We start from the raw sequence: 20,892 nt of genomic DNA on the forward strand, positions 1-20,892 counted from the left end.
TTTTTCATTCTTATCAAAAATATTTAGTTGAATCAATTCCAGCATTTCTATATGGAATTTTAGAATAGACATCTCAGAAAGAACACAACGTTATGCAGAAAATATTTTAAATCTCTTTTGATCCCACTTTGACAGTAAAACTTGTAAAGTGAAAACAGTCTCATTTTAAAAATTTTTCATGTGTGTGTTTCCGGTTTATACAATTCTTAACCACGGATTTCCTGAAAAAAAAACTTATTGAATTTCTTTAGTGATTGGGAAGAAATGTAGAATTAAAACCTTTTTCATTGACAAATCTGGGAAGCTATCTCACAAATTTGTTTATATCCAAACAGTATTTTTCAAATCAAAATGCAGTTCTTTAAACCTAAAACTATAATTAAAGTGTAAATGAAAAAAAAGACAAAGTTTTAAAACATTTTGTTGTATAAATAATACACTCTCATGTTGAATTAATTAAAATTAAGAAATGGCTGTTTTAAGTTAATGATAAAGATTTTCTCTCTAATTGAAAAGAGATGTAACTCTTTAAAGTTAACTGTAGAATTAATTGATTATAAATGACTTAAATATAATTATTTTGTTAAGTTCTTTGGAAGCTACACGTATACTGCCTGCCATTGAAATTGCAACAACATGAAGGAGCGGGAATATGCACAGTAATATAGGACATCAAGTGAATGGTTAAACATTTCAGCAGCACGTGCGCCAATGAAGAAAACTGTTTGACTGTAGATACTGATAGTCTTTGGCATTGGGTTTACTCACTGTTTGTGTGCACATACGGAGTGATCTTGCTTCGTGGAAGAACTCGGCCACCTTTTAAACGGGTTTCAACATTTGATCACAGGATTTTCGTGGCCTATACCGATTGTGGCTTATCCTTACATGAAACAGGTTTTCCTATTGGGAATAAATATAGTTTAAAAAACTAAAGAAACATGCTTTTAAAGATTATCAAACTAAAAAGTAAAAAATAATTTTAAAATTAAATTTATGACAATAGTATATAAGCAATACTAGTATAAATGAGAAAAAAGCTTGAGGCGCTTTGTGCCATATTTTTTGAATATTAAGCGCCCCATGCTTTTTTCTCATTTATACTAGTATTGCTTATATACTATTGTCATAAATTTAATTTTAAAATTATTTTTTACTTTTTAGTTTGATAATCTTTAAAAGCATGTTTCTTTAGTTTTTTAAACTATATTTATTTTTAACTTTTTAGTTTGATATTCTTTAAAAGCATGTTTTTTTAGTTTTTTAAACTATATTTATATATAATTATCATAGGGAAATGAGTTACCGACACTACCTATTACCATCTGAGATAACTATTTGGAGTTGCAACGTCACAAAGAAATGGTAAAGTCTCTACGAATCATTTGCAGTTAGATGTATGGATATAATATTAGAATTTACCGGGGAAAAAAAACAATTTTTTTTTCGGCGTGGCCGGGAGTAGAACCCACGATCTTTGAATCCGAAAGCTGACGTCACAGAAGTCGCGCGCCTTAGACCGCTCGGCTAACGAACTTAATGAAATGGGTGGGACATTTTACTGTGATGAGTCACTCACTCTTAGTCGAAAGAGTTACAGACGGACAGACAAACATACAGGTGAAGCTAATATAAAGCATGTAAAAATACAAGCAGAGTAAAGTGTACATTGGTTGAGTGAGCCGAGGAGGAATGGGTAGAGAAACAAACAGGTCAACAGCCCCATCACACGAAAACGCTAAGGATAAACATCTTGTCTGCATGGCGATGCATCTAACAACAACACCAAACACCCCTGTTCAAAAGTTCAGGTATATGACTCATCAATAGTGTCTACATGTACAGTTAATCATTGTCCGGGCATGTTTCCCACACTCTAATTACTGCGGCGGTCACTGACTGCTCACCACAGGCACCCGAGACTGCTATGAGTGTGGAACATTGGAGTAGGGGGAGCGAGAGCATTCTGTTACGCACAATAGACTAATTAAAAACCAATTTATTATAATTAGTGAACCTCCCCCCCTGTCATTTGTAAATTAAAACCAATTAAAGTGGCACATGTCAGCTACATGTGTGTTTAGTTGCTTTCCGCACGTGTCCAATCACCTCCTCCCTCTATCACTCGCTAATCAAGGAAACCATTTATCTTAATTAAATGTGTATAACCCATCCCCCACCCCGGTGACTCATTGAAGGCTGTGGTGTCTCTCGCCACACCCAACCCCTCCCCTCTATCGCTTACCAACCTGTTTTAAGAATGTGATTTGAAGACACCACCCTCCTCCCTCACTACCCAGCACCTTCTCAGAGTAATGATATTTCCCCCTACCTCCTAACGCTTGCCAACTTGAGCGAGTATTCATTTTTAAAGATTATTGTTTGGAGAGCATCCATGTTGGATTTGGAGCTGACTGGTAGGCAGCACGGGCAGTTCTGATACCTCACAGTTAGTTCCAATAGTTACTGTTGGAGAGCCCCTCCATCACAGCACTGTATTAATTTTTTATATTTTCACTAAAGTGTATATGAACCATGAGAGTATAGATGATCTCTTGATTAGAGGCTGGCACTTTGACCACATGAACATAACCATAGTTGAGGATGTGATGTGTAAATAAGCTATACATTATGCGTGTGTGTCGACATCATGTGAGGTGAAATGGCGATCATTTTGGCCAATGATGAAGGTAGCAATGTCATTCAGGAGGGGTGTAGGATTACCAATGTCTAAGTGAAAATTTAAGTAAAACCTACATCAATAGTGGAAATGATGCTGGTGGCCATTTTGATAGATATCTTGACCAAAGTCTTGGTTAAAGTCAAAGACAGTAAGAAATGAAATGGAGGCCAAAGACTTGGCCTACATCAAATATGTGCATAAAGGATGAGGAGGTGGCCATTTTGTAGAAAGCAGAAAAAATAATATGTCAAAGAAAAGACTAAATAAAATTGCTAGCAGCCATTTTAGATGATGTAGACTGCAGATCTCGGTGTTCCGGCGCATGTAAACCTAACCTAATAAATATGTTATGTTTATTCATAACACTTTCTTCTTAACCTTAAAAGTGAATATTGATAAACCTGAAAAGTGTGTGTTTTTTTTTGTGAAATAAAAAATAAACATTTGTTTAAAAAAACTGATTTTTACTGATTCTTTTCATCAAGACACAAAACACATATAAACACCATTTTATATATAATTACAAATAATTACCCTTCGTCATCACTATAAAAATAATAGAATGTCAGTCTCTTTCACTTTGCTTGTAGATTTTCAGTCATACTCTAGGGCTCCTTGTGAGGGGAGGATAGAGGAGCAATTTTTTTTTGCTAACCTCCTCATGAGACCATAGCTGTCTTCATCCCTGGGACGAAGCGACAGTCCATTGCCACTCCAGCATCAGGAAGGGAAGACTACAACAGAACCCAATAAAATGAAGCCCATCTATTCACAACATACGTGAAAGGGGGTGGGAAAAGGGGGGGGGGAATTATCTCACACACACACAAAAAAAATCTTACCAGAAAGATTATTCTCCTTAGGCATGATGTATAAGCAGAGCCAAAATTTTTTCCCCTGGAAGGAATAGGCACAGTGGTAGCAGTGATGAAGGCGCACGACACATCGGCAGCAGTGGTGGTAGAGGTGGTGGCAGGTGGCTCATCAGTGTTGGAGTCAACAGATAGCTTGTCGAGAGGAGCAAGGTACATGCGAAAAAAGCTAATAGAGAGAATCAGACTTGAACAGGTGGTCCATATCCATGTGAAAGTGATAGGTGGAGGCTGAGGGTAAACAACAGTTTCGGGGTGTGGCTCTAAGCAATACTGCTCCCAGAGAATCATGATAACATGATTGTCTAAGAGGCACTGCTAGTCGTCTCCTGCAGAAAATTCCACCTTGGTAATGCATTCGGTAGTGACAATGTGGCTGCAAAAATGGAAATTTTACTGTTTTCCCCAACCCTTAGAATTAGTTTCAAGACACTTTCGAGAAAAGGAGAAATCATAATCCAGTCTTGGCAGGTCGCAGACACGATCCCTGCTGCTTTTATGGACCACCAACTGCTGCCTCCAGGATAGAGCAGCACTGTGTTGCCTTAGACTGCCACGACACTCTATACTAACGTTAGGATCTTCATTGTGAATAAAAATTTTCTCTGTGAGTGTGTGTGCATGTATAATATTCTGTGTTATAATTACAAAATAAATAAAAAATTACTTATAGGCTAATCCTCAATACTGGAATACAGATTCTACACAATAAATAAAGCTCGAACAATATGGTTAGCTTGAATCTGTGATGGTATATGGAAAATTATAATTAAGGATGTAAAATTATGAACAAATAAACCATTTGTGTCAGCTCAAATGTTTGTTAAATGACTGGAAGTTAGGTTGGGCACATCATTTAAAAAAACAAAAGTTATTGTCAATATTAAAATTGGGTTCCAACATTAATGCACACCACGATATAGTTTATATTATAATGTTTTAATAATAAATCCCGGCCAACTGTTGTCAATGGTAGAGAACGAAATTCATACCTTTGGACTTCTGAAATTCCGACGAGTACTCAGTATTAGTCGACAGACTCGATTGTATTTAATTAATTTCTTCACTCATAAAATATAATCTTATACGATTATCATTTCAAAAGGAAAAACACGGCCTTCGTATTTCTTTTTAATTATTTCCTTTTCAAAGATATCAATTCTTCCATTCCTTTTTAAAACTCCTTCCTAAGCATAGAGTAATGTACATACAATATGACAATTCCAATACCATAGCACATACTTCAATATATCAAACAAACATGGCACTGAAAACTAAATATATATCGATTCACAAAACCAATGCAAAAAGTTCATCTGTAACAATGTTTCGTTACAACACGATATAAGTCACAACAGGGGAACGTGTGACACATGTAGGCCACATCTAATGTAACGTGGTATGGTCCCATGAGCGCCTGGGAGAGGCGGGATAGACATCTCCTGCTTTCGACCCTATGTGCTGCCGCAGACGCTGTCATCCGAAGACCTGTCCTGCAATGGTCGCCGGGATGGTCGTCATCGCCAGGGAGCTGCTATGGTGGCGATGCCCGCTGTCCAGGCACTGCTATGCTCAACATTGTACGGTAGCCTATTTTTTTTGTATTTGGTTTTACCCCAGTGTACCCTTGCGTCCCTAACTATATTGAAACTTACCATTGTGCCATGTCCTACCCTGACCCCATCTTTGGTAAACGATGGAGCAGAAGAAATAAGATAATGGCACCCAGCGTGTGAGGTCCAGCAGCGACATACAGCTCTGTATAGTTAAACCATCACCAACCTCATATACATTGTAAAAGTGCTGGTGTGTGCGCTCGTACACTTTTATTTTCCCCATTGCTAGGAAAATTCAGCTAGTTTGAGATATTTTGAACTTTTAGGAGGATTATCAAAGAAGTAAAAATACTATAGCGTGACATAGCAGTGCATCGTTTGTTTACTCTTTAACTGGAGCCACAATTTCTGCCGAAATTAACACAGATATAAATCGAAATGTTTGTTTACTAAACTTCTACCGCAATGTATTGTTTTAAAACATAAGGTGACTATATGGAAATACAGATTATATGCCACCAGATCAGCCGTTCTAAAACATTTAATTAGCCCCTTTAAGGAACAATGGACTTTTTAACAGTGAACATTTTATAAGAGATAGAAACATTCTCAAATATTTTTATTTTAAAAACAATTATTTACCAATATGTTATTGTTAATGTTTTTATTTCGTTTTTGTGTCTGCTGCGAATGGCAATTTGACGTTAGCGCAGCAGCGCAACAATTAGCAGGTTGATTTCATATTTTGAATAACTTTTAAACAATTTAATAAATTTAATTTCTTCTGTGTTTAACAGCCATTCCTACAAGATGTTCACGAAGAATCAGCAATCATATGAGCGGTTTTATCTATGAAATTTTAGCATTCGTCAACTTATTGATGCCTAGGGAAATGTGCTAAGTATAGTTAGACTATATAAGTTGTGCAGTACTTTAAGTAACTTTTATTAGGTGTGAAATCTAATAAAGAAATGCCCGCAGTAAGTCACTACTGTTGCCCGTACACTGTCCAGTGTAGGGCCTATTCCCAAGTGACGACATGGGCGTAAGTCAGAAACTACTAAAGATACAGAAATGACTGAACATATGTACTTTAAAATCTTATAGTTTTAATAACAATATACAACAGTAATTTGATTAATGTTTAGTAAAATATTTTTAAATATAAACTGGACATAAGTAATGGTAGAACACTCGCAGCTCCGAGGTCTTGACGGTTAAGACATTATGTTTTACGATGAACTAACTAACCGGACAAAAAAATATATATATTAAACCATTTACGTGCATAATTGTGTCGTGCAGTAACAAATGTCTAAACGGAACGACTGTCTGTCCACTGGTGTGCCAAGCTTGGCTGGTCAAAGAATTATTTAATTCGCATCGCGTCACCCGCGATCACTGTTGTGATCGCATCACCGTCACTGTGCGGCGAAAGCAGGCGGAGGAGGGCCCGGGTTTCAGCCCGCGGTGACGGACAGCAGGTCCAGCAGCGACCAAGGACATGCCACGAACAGCTGGCCGCAGTCTTGGTCGCGCCGCCCCGCCTCCTCGGCGCTCAATAAGTCCTGCCCTCCGCACTCCGCGCACTCCGCGCACTCCGCGCACTCCGCGTCCTCCGCGTCCTCCGATGGCCTGCGCACACGTGCGATCCCACGAGTATGGCTCGGCGCACGCTCTTACACTCTACGGCAACTTCAAAGAAGAATGCACGTCACCTAAAATAGAAATCTTCGTAGTCACAGGAATCCGGTTTTTCCCAGAAATAATGCTGCTGCGTTCCAATTACCGTGTTCTGATCCCTGCTATTAACAAAGACGGTAGGTGTTTTTGCTTATAGGTACTAAATATGTTCTTTTAAGGGTTGTTAATACCTCAACACTGTCCTTACGCGTTTATGTTTAAAGCGGGAATATTCAGTTCCTGTTTTACAAATTTTTAGAATCTTTATCAAGATAGCAGGATAACATTTAACGAGTGTTCATCGAAATTTAAAGTGACAGTTTTTGACAGGTTAGTCCGACTTGTGCCCAGTCACACTTACCCACAACATTGGTTTAAAAAAGTGATACCTCTTATACAATTCCAAATTATATGATAATGGCTAGAAAATAGAACAATAGTTATTCCTTCTTTTCAAAACATGTCATACCAAGACTGCATCATAGCAAGTAAGGTTCCTTTTATTAATAATATATATATATTTTTTGAAGTTAAACATTTTTACAGCTGGTATATATCACAGGGTAACAGCAAATTACGAGTTCCAAAAGTTTGAAAAAGTATGCAAAAGTTTACAAACAAATTTAACTTATGTAAATGTTAAAAAAAACCTATGCGGAATTTTTGCGAAAGATTCAAAAAATATGTAAAGTTAAAAAATGAATTGGAAAGTATACGAATTCATATGCTGCTGCCATGTGTAAACGGCTGTAAGGATTTTTCCATTCAGAACTTTTTTAAAACACCGCCTTTTGAACAATATTTGTTATATATGTAACACCCGTGAACACGGTTATTATATTATTACTACATATATTATTAATATAAAATATAATGACAAAGTCTTAAAGAGGCTTAAATTCCTATCTAACAGCCTCCAGTAAGATACTGATTTCATATTGGCCGCCATCTTGAAAATCTGTAATTATTAACTTAGAATATTGGACAAATTTCCAAAAGCCATAAGAAAACATCTATAATTATATTGATTGATACTATCGATTTCAGTCCTTGTTTCGATCCTTGGTCCATGCGAAAAAGAAATTTAAGCTCTAATAGAATAATTTAATTAATCACCATTACTACGAAAAAAACTGTATACAAGACAACTGTCCAATGAAAATAATATGTTACTTGTTCTCACTATACATATCATGGAGGTCGTTTTATATTCATTTTTTTACAACTAGAGTGTCAACTACTTGTTTTTAGGCCAAGCATATCCTAACAGTGAGGTCTTCTTGGTCAGTACTAAGTATGGAATGTGTCCAACGTCAGATGTAAAAGCCATGTTAATCCAAACCGCAAGGTCTTCTTCGTTGAAACGTGTTCTATATTTAAGAAAAAAAAGTTCTTTTCCAAGCAGACAAGATAAGAGATTCCGAACTGTCAGACCTACAGTATAAATATAATCTACAAAAATAAAATAGGCCAAATAACTAAGCACCTATTAAGTTCACTCTTTAACCAATAATCCCTTGAAAAATGCCACAAGTTTACAAGCTCAAGAGGTTTTGAAACATTAAATATTCAATCCTTACTATAGACCTGATTAAGCAAATTGAACAAAAAGGACGCACATTTGACGAACATAAAACTCGAAAGAATACAAATATTAGGACATGCATTCGTCATCTAGGGCACACATTGAACACACAGTCAAAGAAAACACACATTTTGACACACATTAAAAATGGACGCAAAATTCGACTAACATTCAACTCGAAAGGATACAATTATTATGACACACATTCATCATCTATCGCACACTGTGAAAGCACATTAAACGAAAAGAACATACATTTTGAAAACATTTCAACAAAAAGAACGCATATTTGAACGCATATTCAACTCGGCAGGAAACGATTGCAGCATACGGCAGCACACAATTTATTTGGCTCCCTCTGCATTTGGTTCCATCTAGAAACAATGCCCCCATTTCGTTTAGCTTATCCACATGAGCAGAATGTGCAGCACCTCCTCCAGCAGACTGACAGGAGGACACTCACGTGAGCAGAATGTGCAGCACCTCCTCCAGCAGACTGACAGGACACTCACGTGAGCAGAATGTGCAGCACCTCCTCCAGCAGGCTGACAGGGCACTCACGTGAGCAGAATGTGCAGCACCTCCTCCAGCAGACTGACAGGACACTCACGTGAGCAGAATGTGCAGCACCTCCTCCAGCAGGCTGACAGGACACTCACGTGAGCAGAATGTGCAGCACCTCCTCCAGCAGGCTGACAGGACACTCACGTGAGCAGAATGTGCAGCACCTCCTCCAGCAGACTTACAGGGCACTCACGTGAGCAGAATGTGCAGCACCTCCTCCAGCAGGCTGACAGGACACTCACGTGAGCAGAATGTGCAGCACCTCCTCCAGCAGACTGACACGACACTCACGTGAGCAGAATGTGCAGCACCTCCTCCAGCAGGCTGACAGGACACTCACGTGAGCAGAATGTGCAGCACCTCCTCCAGCAGGCTGACAGGACACTCACGTGAGCAGAATGTGCAGCACCTCCTCCAGCAGGCTGACAGGACACTCACGTGAGCAGAATGTGCAGCACCTCCTCCAGCAGGCTGACAGGACACTCACGTGAGCAGAATGTGCAGCACCTCCTCCAGCAGACTGACAGGACACTCACGTGAGCAGAATGTGCAGCACCTCCTCCAGCAGGCTGACAGGACACTCACGTGAGCAGAATGTGCAGCACCTCCTCCAGCAGGCTGACAGGACACTCACGTGAGCAGAATGTGCAGCACCTCCTCCAGCAGGCTGACAGGACACTCACGTGAGCAGAATGTGCAGCACCTCCTCCAGCAGGCTGACAGGACACTCACGTGAGCAGAATGTGCAGCACCTCCTCCAAGATGCTGCCAGGAGGACACTCACGTGAGCAGAATATGCAGCACCTCCTCCAGCAGGCTGACAGGACACTCACGTGAGCAGAATGTGCAGCACCTCCTCCAGCAGACTGACAGGACACTCACGTAAGCAGAATGTGCAGCACCTCCTCCAAGATGCTGCCAGGAGGACACTCACGTGAGCAGAATGTGCAGCACCTCCTCCAGCCAACTGACAGAACACTCACGTGAGCAGAATGTGCAGCACCTCCTCCAGCAGGCTGCCGGGTCCCGCCGTGTGCAGCGGCACGCGCGCCGCCTCGCACACGCTCCGCAGCAGGCACGCTCGCCCGTCCAGCTCGTGGTCCGTCAGTGCCTGCTCCAGGTACGAGTACACTTGCCAGCGACTTGCGGCCCAGGGGCTGCGCCGGTCTCGCCCGCGCCCGCTGGTCGTGTACGGGTACGAGAACTCCGTGGCATTGGTGGGCAGCAGGTAGGTCGCCTGAACGTTCCACGACGCCGACACCGTCACGTTGTTCACCATCACCGGTAAGTCGAAGCCTGCCGTCAACTGATTTCACAGATCACATAGTCAGAGACTGCCTTTGCCCTGGCGAACCAAACCTCAACTTCTTGTCCAATTGTATTGTTTTCCAGATTAAGTGGGCAGTTTATACGCAGGTTCAGAGAAATCACAAGTTTTAAAACCATGTTGAAGTGATCAAAACCCCTCTGATATTTTTGGCCGTCTTATGGTAGTGTGCAAACCTTTTGTAGCAAGTTGTTTAATCCGGCTGCCAACATGAGTCTGTTCCGGGTACCCGCCGAAGTTTGATTTTGTTGAGGTTATGTTTTGTGCTAGTGCATGTTTTCAGCCCCTCAACTCCGTCGATCAAATTGAAATTTGATCAGTGGTCTGGGCTCTGTTGGGTTTAATTTGTTCTGTAAATATCAGAGTTTGTGCTATTATGGTAAATGAGTAATTTATAATGTAAAATATGCTAGCCCACCAACAAACCCAAAACAAGATAAAACGTTCTCAATAGTAAGTGCTCTGTTTTGTACTTGCTATTGCACCAAATATCAGAGTTTGAGCTAATCTGGTTAATGAGATAATTATTAATTGGCATCATGTTATTTCCCCACCTCTGTCAATCAGGATGAATATCTTTCCGTGGTCTGTGATCAATTTGTGTTAGTTTTTATTACAAAATATCAGTGTTTGAGCTAGTTTGTGTCACATATTTCAGAGTTTGTACTAGTCTGGTTACAAAGATACAAATTTATTTATTTTGGGGTGGAGTGACATGGTAGTGCCCAATCAAGATGCATTTTCCTCACTGATTTGTGCTCAATATGTGCTAGTTTGGTCTTCAAATATCAAAGGTTGTGCTATTCTGATAAATGATATATTAAATTCAAGATTAAATTATATCTTGTGTAAAATTAAATCTATAGGTTATAGCTTTAAAAATGCAAATAAATAATTTTTTGCTTAAATTTTATGTGTGTTTTTTTATCAATAAAATATACAAAGGTTAAATACCTTTAATTTTTTTCCATTTTCAGATTAAACCCAACCATTAAGTTTAAAATAATTACATTGGTCAAATTAAGTGAGGTCGATCATAGATGAAATTATGAAATCTCAATTATTAAAAACCCAGATTCGAATACCGATCCGGCCTTCATTTTCAGACATCCAATTAATCTCACGAAATAATGCTTAAAAATTGATGAACATTTGATTGATAAAGACCATTGTTTATTTTTTACCAAACTACTAATAACCTGCGGCTTCGCTTGTACAGTTATATGGTGTACTGTGTTTCTGACAACGTACCATGGAAAAATTTATGTAATTTATTCCAATCCTTTTTATTAAATAAATAGGTAGGCCTACAATAAATTGTCCGGTGCATAACATTTTAAGATCAAAACAAAACTTTTTAAGAATGATAAATGTTATTTGAATATGCGTAGGCCTTTAAAATTTTTAGTTTAGTTTAACTATCTGGTTTAAAACTTCTGTGTTAGTTTGTTCAGGGCTATATTAAACCTTGATAAAATCGCATAGATATTACTTATGTTGTCTTAATCGTCTCTATGGAGCTTACTTATATACCAACAATTACAACTACATAACGACTTGGGGTTACCTATAATAGATTATGTACACCTGTCACTTAGATGTTTATACATCAATGGCGGCTACTGAAAGACTCGAAATCTTTTTTTTTTTCTACTTTACCTCTCACTTTCCGTACACGCAGCAACTATCCGTGTTCATAAGATTAAAAGTTCATCTACCGACATCACTGGTATCAAGTCAATACCTTGTTCACTGTATGTTTGTTCTTGCTCTACTGATATCGGTCAACTGTTTCGTTCGACTTGGTTTTGTTTTGATCAATCATGTAGAAAGAACGGTTAAACAATTAGCTTGAAGAGTGTATGGATCCTTCAAATCAAAGTCCCTCGTGGGGTTCTTAGCTGTTGTCACGAACTATAAGGACGGAACAATTAAAATTAACAATTTAAAGGCATTCAAATTGCAAACTAGAAACTGGAAGATTTCAACCAGTGATCCTGTTATAAAATTAGTATATGTTTATGTACGTATAATAATAACGTAAGATACAGTTTGCAGCTAATTTTATATATCACATGTTGAGAGCTAGAATTGGAAATGGTGTAAAAAAAATATTTTAGTAAGGTAACTCATGTTGGGAAATGTACCTTATTCTCGCTACGAGCCAAGTACCACCGATGTTGTGTCTATGAGCGGAGAGGAGTACGTACAATATCTTCGTAGTGATTCTGTGTCCACATACAAGAACGGCTCAACATAATACACCCCCACTCCCTTCCTCAAGCTATTCCATTGCAGCACAAAAGTTGTACCGCTGTACCATTTTCCGGTACACTTTCTCACGTACTTGACTTTTATTGTGGTCCCACATCAAACATGCCAACGGTGTCGAAACCAACCATGGGCTGCCTATGATTCAAAACAACTTCAATCAGCCCCTAACATATCGTACTTGAAGTTACCGCTCGCTCACGCATTGTCGATGTCGGAATACGAAAAAAAAAAAAAAATTGCAAAATTTTTGCATTTTCACGATCTTATAGTATTTAAAACGTTGCTGACCTCATCTAACAATAAACTTTCAATTTATTTACAATCGCCTAGACTAACGAATACCTACTAAATAAAAATAATAGTAAAAATAAAAACTTAATTTTTACTATTATTTTAATAACTTAACAATTATTTTTAATTCAATTTATGTCTTTCCTAGCATAATATAACTTTTATTTTTAAGTAACAACGGTAATATATAAGTATATAAAAATTGAAGAAAAAATAAGGATTATTCGGACGTCAGATTCAAGGTCTATTAATATTAGCTTTCCCACCGGTGTTGGTTGAAAATTCCACGCGTGGTAGTGTTTGGCTTATAGCGGGAAAACGTTACGCTTCCGAACATGGATTCATATGCAAAATATTCAACAACTGGCTCTCTGGAAGCCCTAAACGTCTGTAACGGGGACTACGCCTATGACTGGAAGAGATTACTACCAGAACATAGGCTATACCACAACATTATTGTGGTATTTTATTTTCTCATAAAAGCAATGATTAAAATTTAAATTTTAAATTTTTGTAAGGGTATTTTCCGCGTAGCAATATATGAACAACTAATGTGTCTGATGACAGAGTACTATGACCAACATTTTTAAAAAATTATTTGATAACAATGATAGGTTTTATATTTTACTGTAAGGAAACCGTGTATTTTTCACATTACCACATTTATGAAGAAAATTGGGGTTTTTCGTCCATAAACACACAAAAAATAATATATGTTGAAAATTATTCTACAGTGAAAATCTAACAACTATAATTTAAAAAGAAATATTAAAAAAATCATTTGATGGAAGATGAGCTATAATACCTATAAAATTTCATAATCTATATATAAATATATCTTTGAACATAAAATTACTAATAGCTATCAGCACCAAAACAACTATTCTCATAGGTTACCTGTATTTGGCCACTCTTGCCGAATACGAGACTTCTTTCCTGTCTGGATATTGCAGTGTCCTCAATAGCTACATCAGAACATAAGATGACTTCTGCCATCACTAGAAAAAAGTAATTAATGTAATCCTTTTTGACCATTATTTTTACTAAAATTATATTCCTCCTGGTGGGTCCATATACACGAACAACTTCAACGACGCGTCGTGAAAACCAGATATTGTAATGTTACTGGCCAAGCAGTCCAGACGGTCCATTAGCACACACACTTGTGTTCATATAGCTCTCCACAAACACTCCCAACTCCCAGCATGTGTAGCTGTAGTTTATACATACATGTACCGTTTGCTAACGGACCTGAGGTTTGTAGTAAAGGCTCATAACGGTTTTATTGTTAACAATAGTGTAAAATTTGCTTCATATATTTGATCAACAATTTATAAATACAAAAGAGATTTTTCCATTATGTCTGCACCAATTGAAAGATACACATGACATACAATTAATAAGGCAACCACCTTTACTAATTATTAAATCATGTTTACCATTATACCCTAACGAAATATTTAATCAAACAATAAAAATATGTAGTGAAACGAAAACCAAAGATAAACAGAATAAATAAACCTCTAGATAAAACATATCAGGTTAAATACTAGGTCGCTCAAATACACTAAATAATTTGACAGGCAAACATATTTAAGATTTAAATAAATATAGCTTTGTATAATACTATTAATAAAAATACCTTTAAATATGTCCAATATTTACATAGCCCCCCCCCCTTTTTCACCCCCAGGTAATAAAAAAACAGGTGTGACGTAAAGGGCTTAAAGGGGGCATGAGTTAATATAAAGAACTGGGAGTATATAATATATGGTGATCAAACATACCTTAATGGTATTAGTGAATAAATAGTCTGCAATATCTGTTTGGGGATATATTACTGATATACAAGGATTAACACTGGTGTTAAGCCATTTTTAAAGTAATAGAATTATTTTTTCAAATAAAGATACAAGTATTTCAAAAAGTAAAGTTGTTCAGCTCGAATTCTCAGAGCTATATTTGTTGTGTATAATTTAGGTAATATGTCTGGTATAAGAGTTAATCTTGGGATTTAATAAACGTTCTAAATATTCCCTTTACTTATTGCACTCGAAATTGTTGCATTACATTGATTCTAATATTTTATGCAGTGTTATTAAAGTTTATTATGAAACGAAATATAAACAGATAGAACATTTCGTTTTCACGTTTCAATGGATAATAAAAAGGTTCTACTTAATTGTTTACGAATAGGTATTTTCTATAATGAACAACTAATATTGACCTGAATACTCCCAACATGTATAATTGGTACTCTCTAGACTTACCTTTGTTTTCTACAGCAGTGGAACAAGCATCATGAATTTCTCTTAGCAGTAATCGTTTGGTTTACTGTCAATATCAGTCTATGTGGAATTCCCCTTAATTATGTGTTTATCTGAATGTTAAATAATTAAATGTCCCAGACGATATGTCAGTGGTTCTGAGACATTTCTATTCTGTGAACGTCGAAACAGTGCATCCTAAGCAATTTAAAAAAACAAGAGATAATTGTTCCATATGTTAATGAGGCTTCATATATATATAAATATGTAAAACTAGAAGACATAAAACATTTTATGCAATCACTGTGGAACAATATTAGATTTCGATTTAAATCAGCGGGCGTTTTTAAAATATAGCACTGAAGAGCTATACATTACTGCACATGTCTGCACATGGTTATTCACGGCTACACACTTTTGGATTATAACGTCGGAGAATCGGTAGGACTATGAGTTATTGTAAATCAAGCATAACAAAAATGTGAGATCATCAATCCACATGTTTTCTGAAAATTCATTGCCTGACAAACTATGAAAGAAAATTTCTTGAAAACGGAGGTATTATTCACAGGTATATTTGCTGATCTGCTGTGAATGTACTACGAGAATTCTATGATTTGTATAAATAGTATCCCATAAGCCTAATCGGTCTCATATCATGCTACTTTTGGTACGTCACATTAGAAACATAAGGTTTTTATTTTTGTAATTGTTGGTGCATATAAATGTTTTTTTGAAAAAAAATATACTAAAATAATAGGCTTCAATTCTAGAAGAGTTATATTATAAAAAAATATTTGACTAACATTCACCCACTTACACCTTTAACTAACGCAGTCAGAAATGTTTCAAATCTCTTTAAAGATACAAAGGTCAAATTAATGATAGTGTGTTGAGTTAACTTATTTAAGCATTTTATAATTAATTTTTTAATTAGTCATATTTTAGAATTTTTTTATACCCTTATGATCAAAGACTACCTCCCTTAATTTACCTCATAGTGGCTTTTACATTAGAGACATATATAGAATAAACATTTGAAATTTAATTATTTAAGAGCCATTTAATAACATATAATGTCTTAATATATCTAAGAAAAACTAACAACACTTTTGACTTGCTGAATTTATAATACCCTGACAGCTGGAAAGTACTACTTTACCACAAAATATTTTCAACAGTCAGTATAAGTAATTCAACATAACTCGGGTAATATGACGTCTCCGACAGTCCATTTTCTTGTGACAACAAGCATTTCCAACGTTTTGTTACAAAAGCGAATCTTGTAAATTTACAAGCAAGTATTGTTACAAAGAACACGTTTTTGAATTTTTACAAATACTTGCAAATGTATAAATTTTGTATAAATTTTAATTCTTGTATAATAACAAAATAATGTTTTGAGTTTAGACTTCCATATCATTTTCAGATAAACGTGGTCATTTCCAAAATTAAATAAACATACTAACTCGATTTTAATGTACTATTAATTATAACTCATTGAAATATAATTTGAAGCATTTATCGGTCTGTGGTGTACAGGTTTGTGTATTTCCTTATATAGAGGATGAAACAGATTCAATCCATAAAATAATTTAATTAACAGTACTTACCGCAAAACAAAGATAATTAAATGACCAATGTAATACATTGTGGCAATTCGAAGGCTGTAATAAAATTTATTTTCTACATATATATATATAAACATTATACGTAATTCAAAATAACTATTTATTATTTGAGAAAAATATTAACTGGGTGTTCTCTAACTTAAACTTTAAGGCGGCAATTGTTGAGTAATGCGTTTTTTTATTTTGTTTGTATGTTAAGTTTTTTTAACAATTATTTAATAGACAAAATTAATTAACATGTGTAAGACCACATAAGAGTAATAATTTATTTTTAAAACAAGAAAAAATTAAATAAATTTTAAAATTATGCAAATTTTTGCTTGTCATCCTTGCAACTTAAAACACATTTGATTATATAAATTTATATAATTGAAAAAAAAGTTCAGGAACTATGCCAATTTTGGAAGTGACATCAGAAATTTCTACTTATGTGCAATTCCCCTAGCGAATTTTAAAAGGTGCTACCCTTGAAAGTGGCTGTAATTATAATCCAACTTAATTTAATTACTTTTCTTGTCATTACGAGTTAAATTTGACCCTTTTTCATTATCATCATCAAGCACTACAAGTTGTTGAATTATTTGTATTGTGTCTTATGAATTAATTTCAAACAAAAATTGAATACATCTTTAGAACCTTAATAAGTATTATCTTTTTTAACCATTATCTTCGGCCGATGGGTCTTTAGCAAGTGAATTTTTTGCACCAGCAGTAAACAACTTGCGGGACATACAAATACTGGTAAGATTAAATATGTTGGATGTACACTGACGAGTTTAACAGAGGAGAAACAAAATTCAAGCTGCATAGTGTGAGTAAGTTAAGGGGCCTCCCTAGTAAAAATGTTTAGCGCGTGGGGCCACTGGCCACGTGCTACTGCCAGTGGTTGGGCGTGGCGATATACCTGAGACTGTCGCCTGCGCTGCAGAGGAGGGGGGAGAGGGCGTTTCAGCGAGGGGGGCGGAATAATGGGAGGGTTGTCATTGTGTGGAGTCCATTTACTACTTATACCTGCGTTATCTGCGAACAAGATCGTGGCAAGAAAGGTGACTGTTTTTCCCTTTCGCTACATTTAACCAAAAGATAATGTTCTCATATTGCCTTGCTTGCTTCCTGACGGTGTTTATTAACTTGAAACATTAAATAAGTGGTGCGATCCAGTCCATATCCATGAAATGCGAACAATCGTCAATTATGTTTAAAACAATTTTTTTTTTAATTGTGTTCTACATAATTAAGAGATTTACATACATTACAAAAAATTGTCACCAAAAATTGATGCGTTAGCTTGTGTTTTCAGAAATAAAAATTGTAAAAATTATTATAATTAAAAAAATTTCCAACATTATACTTTAGAACTGACATTTGTGTGATGAATGGTTTTGCACGAACATTATGCTTTCATTCATAAAAGTCTTCCGCATCGCGACGAGAAATCACGTCCTACTAATAGATTGAGTAATAAAACTGGGAATAAAATGATGAAAATAATATTAAATATTTTTACTCTTAGACACAAATCAACTTTTGAAATAGCAATAACGACAAACAAATTTTTAACTTACTTCCTGAAGAAAAAGTGCATGTCAAACTCACTTTAAAATTCTGTAGAGAAACAAATGTCAGGAACAAACAAGTGTTCCCACCAACGTCACATCGTCAACTTTGTATTCTAGGGTTCGTGTGGTATTTAGTTACACTAAATATTACAGCATATTATTTTTTTTTCTGGCACTTATTACATGTTTAGCATTTTATTTTTTTAAATATTTTTTTATGACTTTAACGTTGCATAATATGATGAATAAATATACACGAATGAACTGGAATCCCGTTCCGAGACTGTTTACGAGCAGTGTAAATTTCTTAGCTGTTGCAACAGCGGCCTACAGGTGGATTCAGACTGCAGGCTTAGTCAGTCGTGCTGAATCCACCTGAGTTCAGATTTTATCGAAGACAAGTGCGGGTGGTATGGAAGAACTCAGTGTGCACTGACTGTTGTGCTCAAGGTGTCAGTGAAATGTATAGCTGGAATCACGGGCGAAAATTTGTAGGATTCCCATGAGGCCCGCGCGATAACGTGAAGATTTTGCAAATGCAAGCGGGCCCCCTCCGATGGGCTTTTTTATTTCAGGGAGGTTCGGGCCACCCTGAGATTCTCCCCTCCTCCCGGAATGTACATATGCAGCTGGAATTAATTTTTAGCCAAGTACGTCATTTGGTGCTGTATTTAGGCTGTCAAAGAAGATACGAAATATGGCTGTTTTGATAATTGACGATAACTCCTTTTTATTGTGAAATAGTACCCATCTACAACGAAATCCCTAAATATATCACCACTACTGTTGGGGATTTTCTATACAAACTATCAAAATAATTTTGGTTTCGTCACTGTCACTAGCTGTTATTGTATCATACGAAAACATGTATGATTAGTGTACTAATTTACGGTATTCATCTCTGTCAAAAAAAAATCTTTTTCGATAATAAAGTGTAAGCAAGGTAGAATATAAGGCTAATTTTAAAATAAAAATTGAATAAAGTATTTTTTGCTTGCAGTAGTTCAAATTTTTGAATTCATTTAGTTGTTTGTTAAAAAAAAACCTTCTAAAATCAAAGAAACTACCTACTTCCTAAATAGATAAATAGCGCTTTAAGAGTTCACACGCTTTTATTAATATTTAAACGCCAACATTTCAAATGTAGGTTTCACATAATGATTAAATCTTATCTATTTTCATGGTTACGCCTAATGGGAATAATACACAACAATTCGTCATATATGTTTTTTATGCTTTTAATAACTACTCTACACATGAGCAAATTTCAATATACATAAAACTAAGGAACTCTGCATTACATTTTAAATCTGTGTACGACACTAACAGAAATTGAAGCCTAAAATAACATTTTTATTTTTTAATTAATAAGTATTTCATCAACGTGAGCTATGCTTTCATCTCAATGAAGCCACGCTACATAGAGAAAGTGCACATGTATTCAGTCATAACAACAGACCCTCCGGATCACAGAGTAACAGAATGAATGGAATTCATAGGATTACCAGGGTTTTAAGACATATTTTCGCTTCTACTCAATCGCAACATCTCACTTAGCATGTATAATGATATGGTTTCAGTAAACATAACATAAAACATATTCGCCCCATGTATAGTAGAGGAAACTAAAATGTTTGGAACACTGTAAACTAATTGTATTGTCATTTCTGTAGTCGCTCGAAGCGGCAAACTATGTATTATTGTTCAATAAAACGAAATATTAAAACAAACAAACAATAACATTACGTTCAGACAATTCGTTACGTGAAGTGAATGTAATAAAATACACAAGACAGTTTCTTAAAAATACACACACCATTACCAAAACAATCCCATAAAAATCATATAATATTCCATGTCGACTTAGAATTATTATCTATTATTCACCATGATAATTTCTTCCGGGTAGCCAGCAGCAAAGGGACACAATTTTTATTCATTTAATTAACTTTGACCAAACTTGTAAAACCTGGCATGAGCAAAGTAAGCTAATTCACAATTTTATTTTGCGTCACAATATTAAACATCAACTAGTAATGAATTAAGAGTTTGCTTCGCTTGGTAGAACATCGAATATAGTCATCTCCAGGTATTAAACTGAATTTTGAAAGAGGGACTCAAGTTTCTGAACAAGTTGTTGACTTTCCAGATTATCCATCGACAGTTCGTAAACGGTCTCATCGTCGGGATGTCGAGCTTGGGACCTTTTTCCTCACCATAGACCCGTGGTCTGTTCTACCATTCGCACAGCTATCCCAACCTATACAAATAGCCGAGTGCTACTACTCCCGTTGCTTCTATCATGGAGCTCGCCCGCAGTCGTACTTCCCTATCCAGCCTGCGTAATACACGCGTCCTACCTGCTAGCCGCCAAGAACGCGTCCATTTGTGAAAAAGCCTCACCCGCTAACAAATACTAACTCATTAATTACGGTATAATATGCAAAACATAAAAAACATTACATATGCGATAAAACAAAATTTGCTGCTGTCATAAGCCGAAGAAAAAGAAACAAGTTGAAATACCTATAACATAGACAGATAAATCTAAAATAGAGTTATCGATAGTAATGTTTTAATAAACAGAATAATGTATGTCA

General features: G+C 36.1%; 1 protein-coding gene across 1 annotated transcript; it reads right to left on the reverse strand.

Annotated features, from left to right (window-relative positions):
* Positions 1-6,203: 6,203 nt before the first annotated feature.
* LOC134529190 (uncharacterized) lies at positions 6,204-14,005 on the reverse strand. Its single transcript, XM_063363034.1, has 3 exons — positions 13,733-14,005; positions 9,927-10,249; positions 6,204-6,746 (listed from the first exon to the last, which is right to left on the reverse strand). Exons 1-3 carry the CDS (start codon positions 13,868-13,870, stop codon positions 6,572-6,574), a joined length of 636 nt encoding a protein of 211 aa, XP_063219104.1. The 5' UTR covers positions 13,871-14,005; the 3' UTR covers positions 6,204-6,571.
* Between the last annotated feature and the right edge of the window lie 6,887 nt (positions 14,006-20,892).

The sequence above is a fragment of the Bacillus rossius genome, chromosome 1 (assembly GCF_032445375.1).
Source record: "Bacillus rossius redtenbacheri isolate Brsri chromosome 1, Brsri_v3, whole genome shotgun sequence".
NCBI classification, from domain to species: domain Eukaryota; kingdom Metazoa; phylum Arthropoda; class Insecta; order Phasmatodea; family Bacillidae; genus Bacillus; species Bacillus rossius.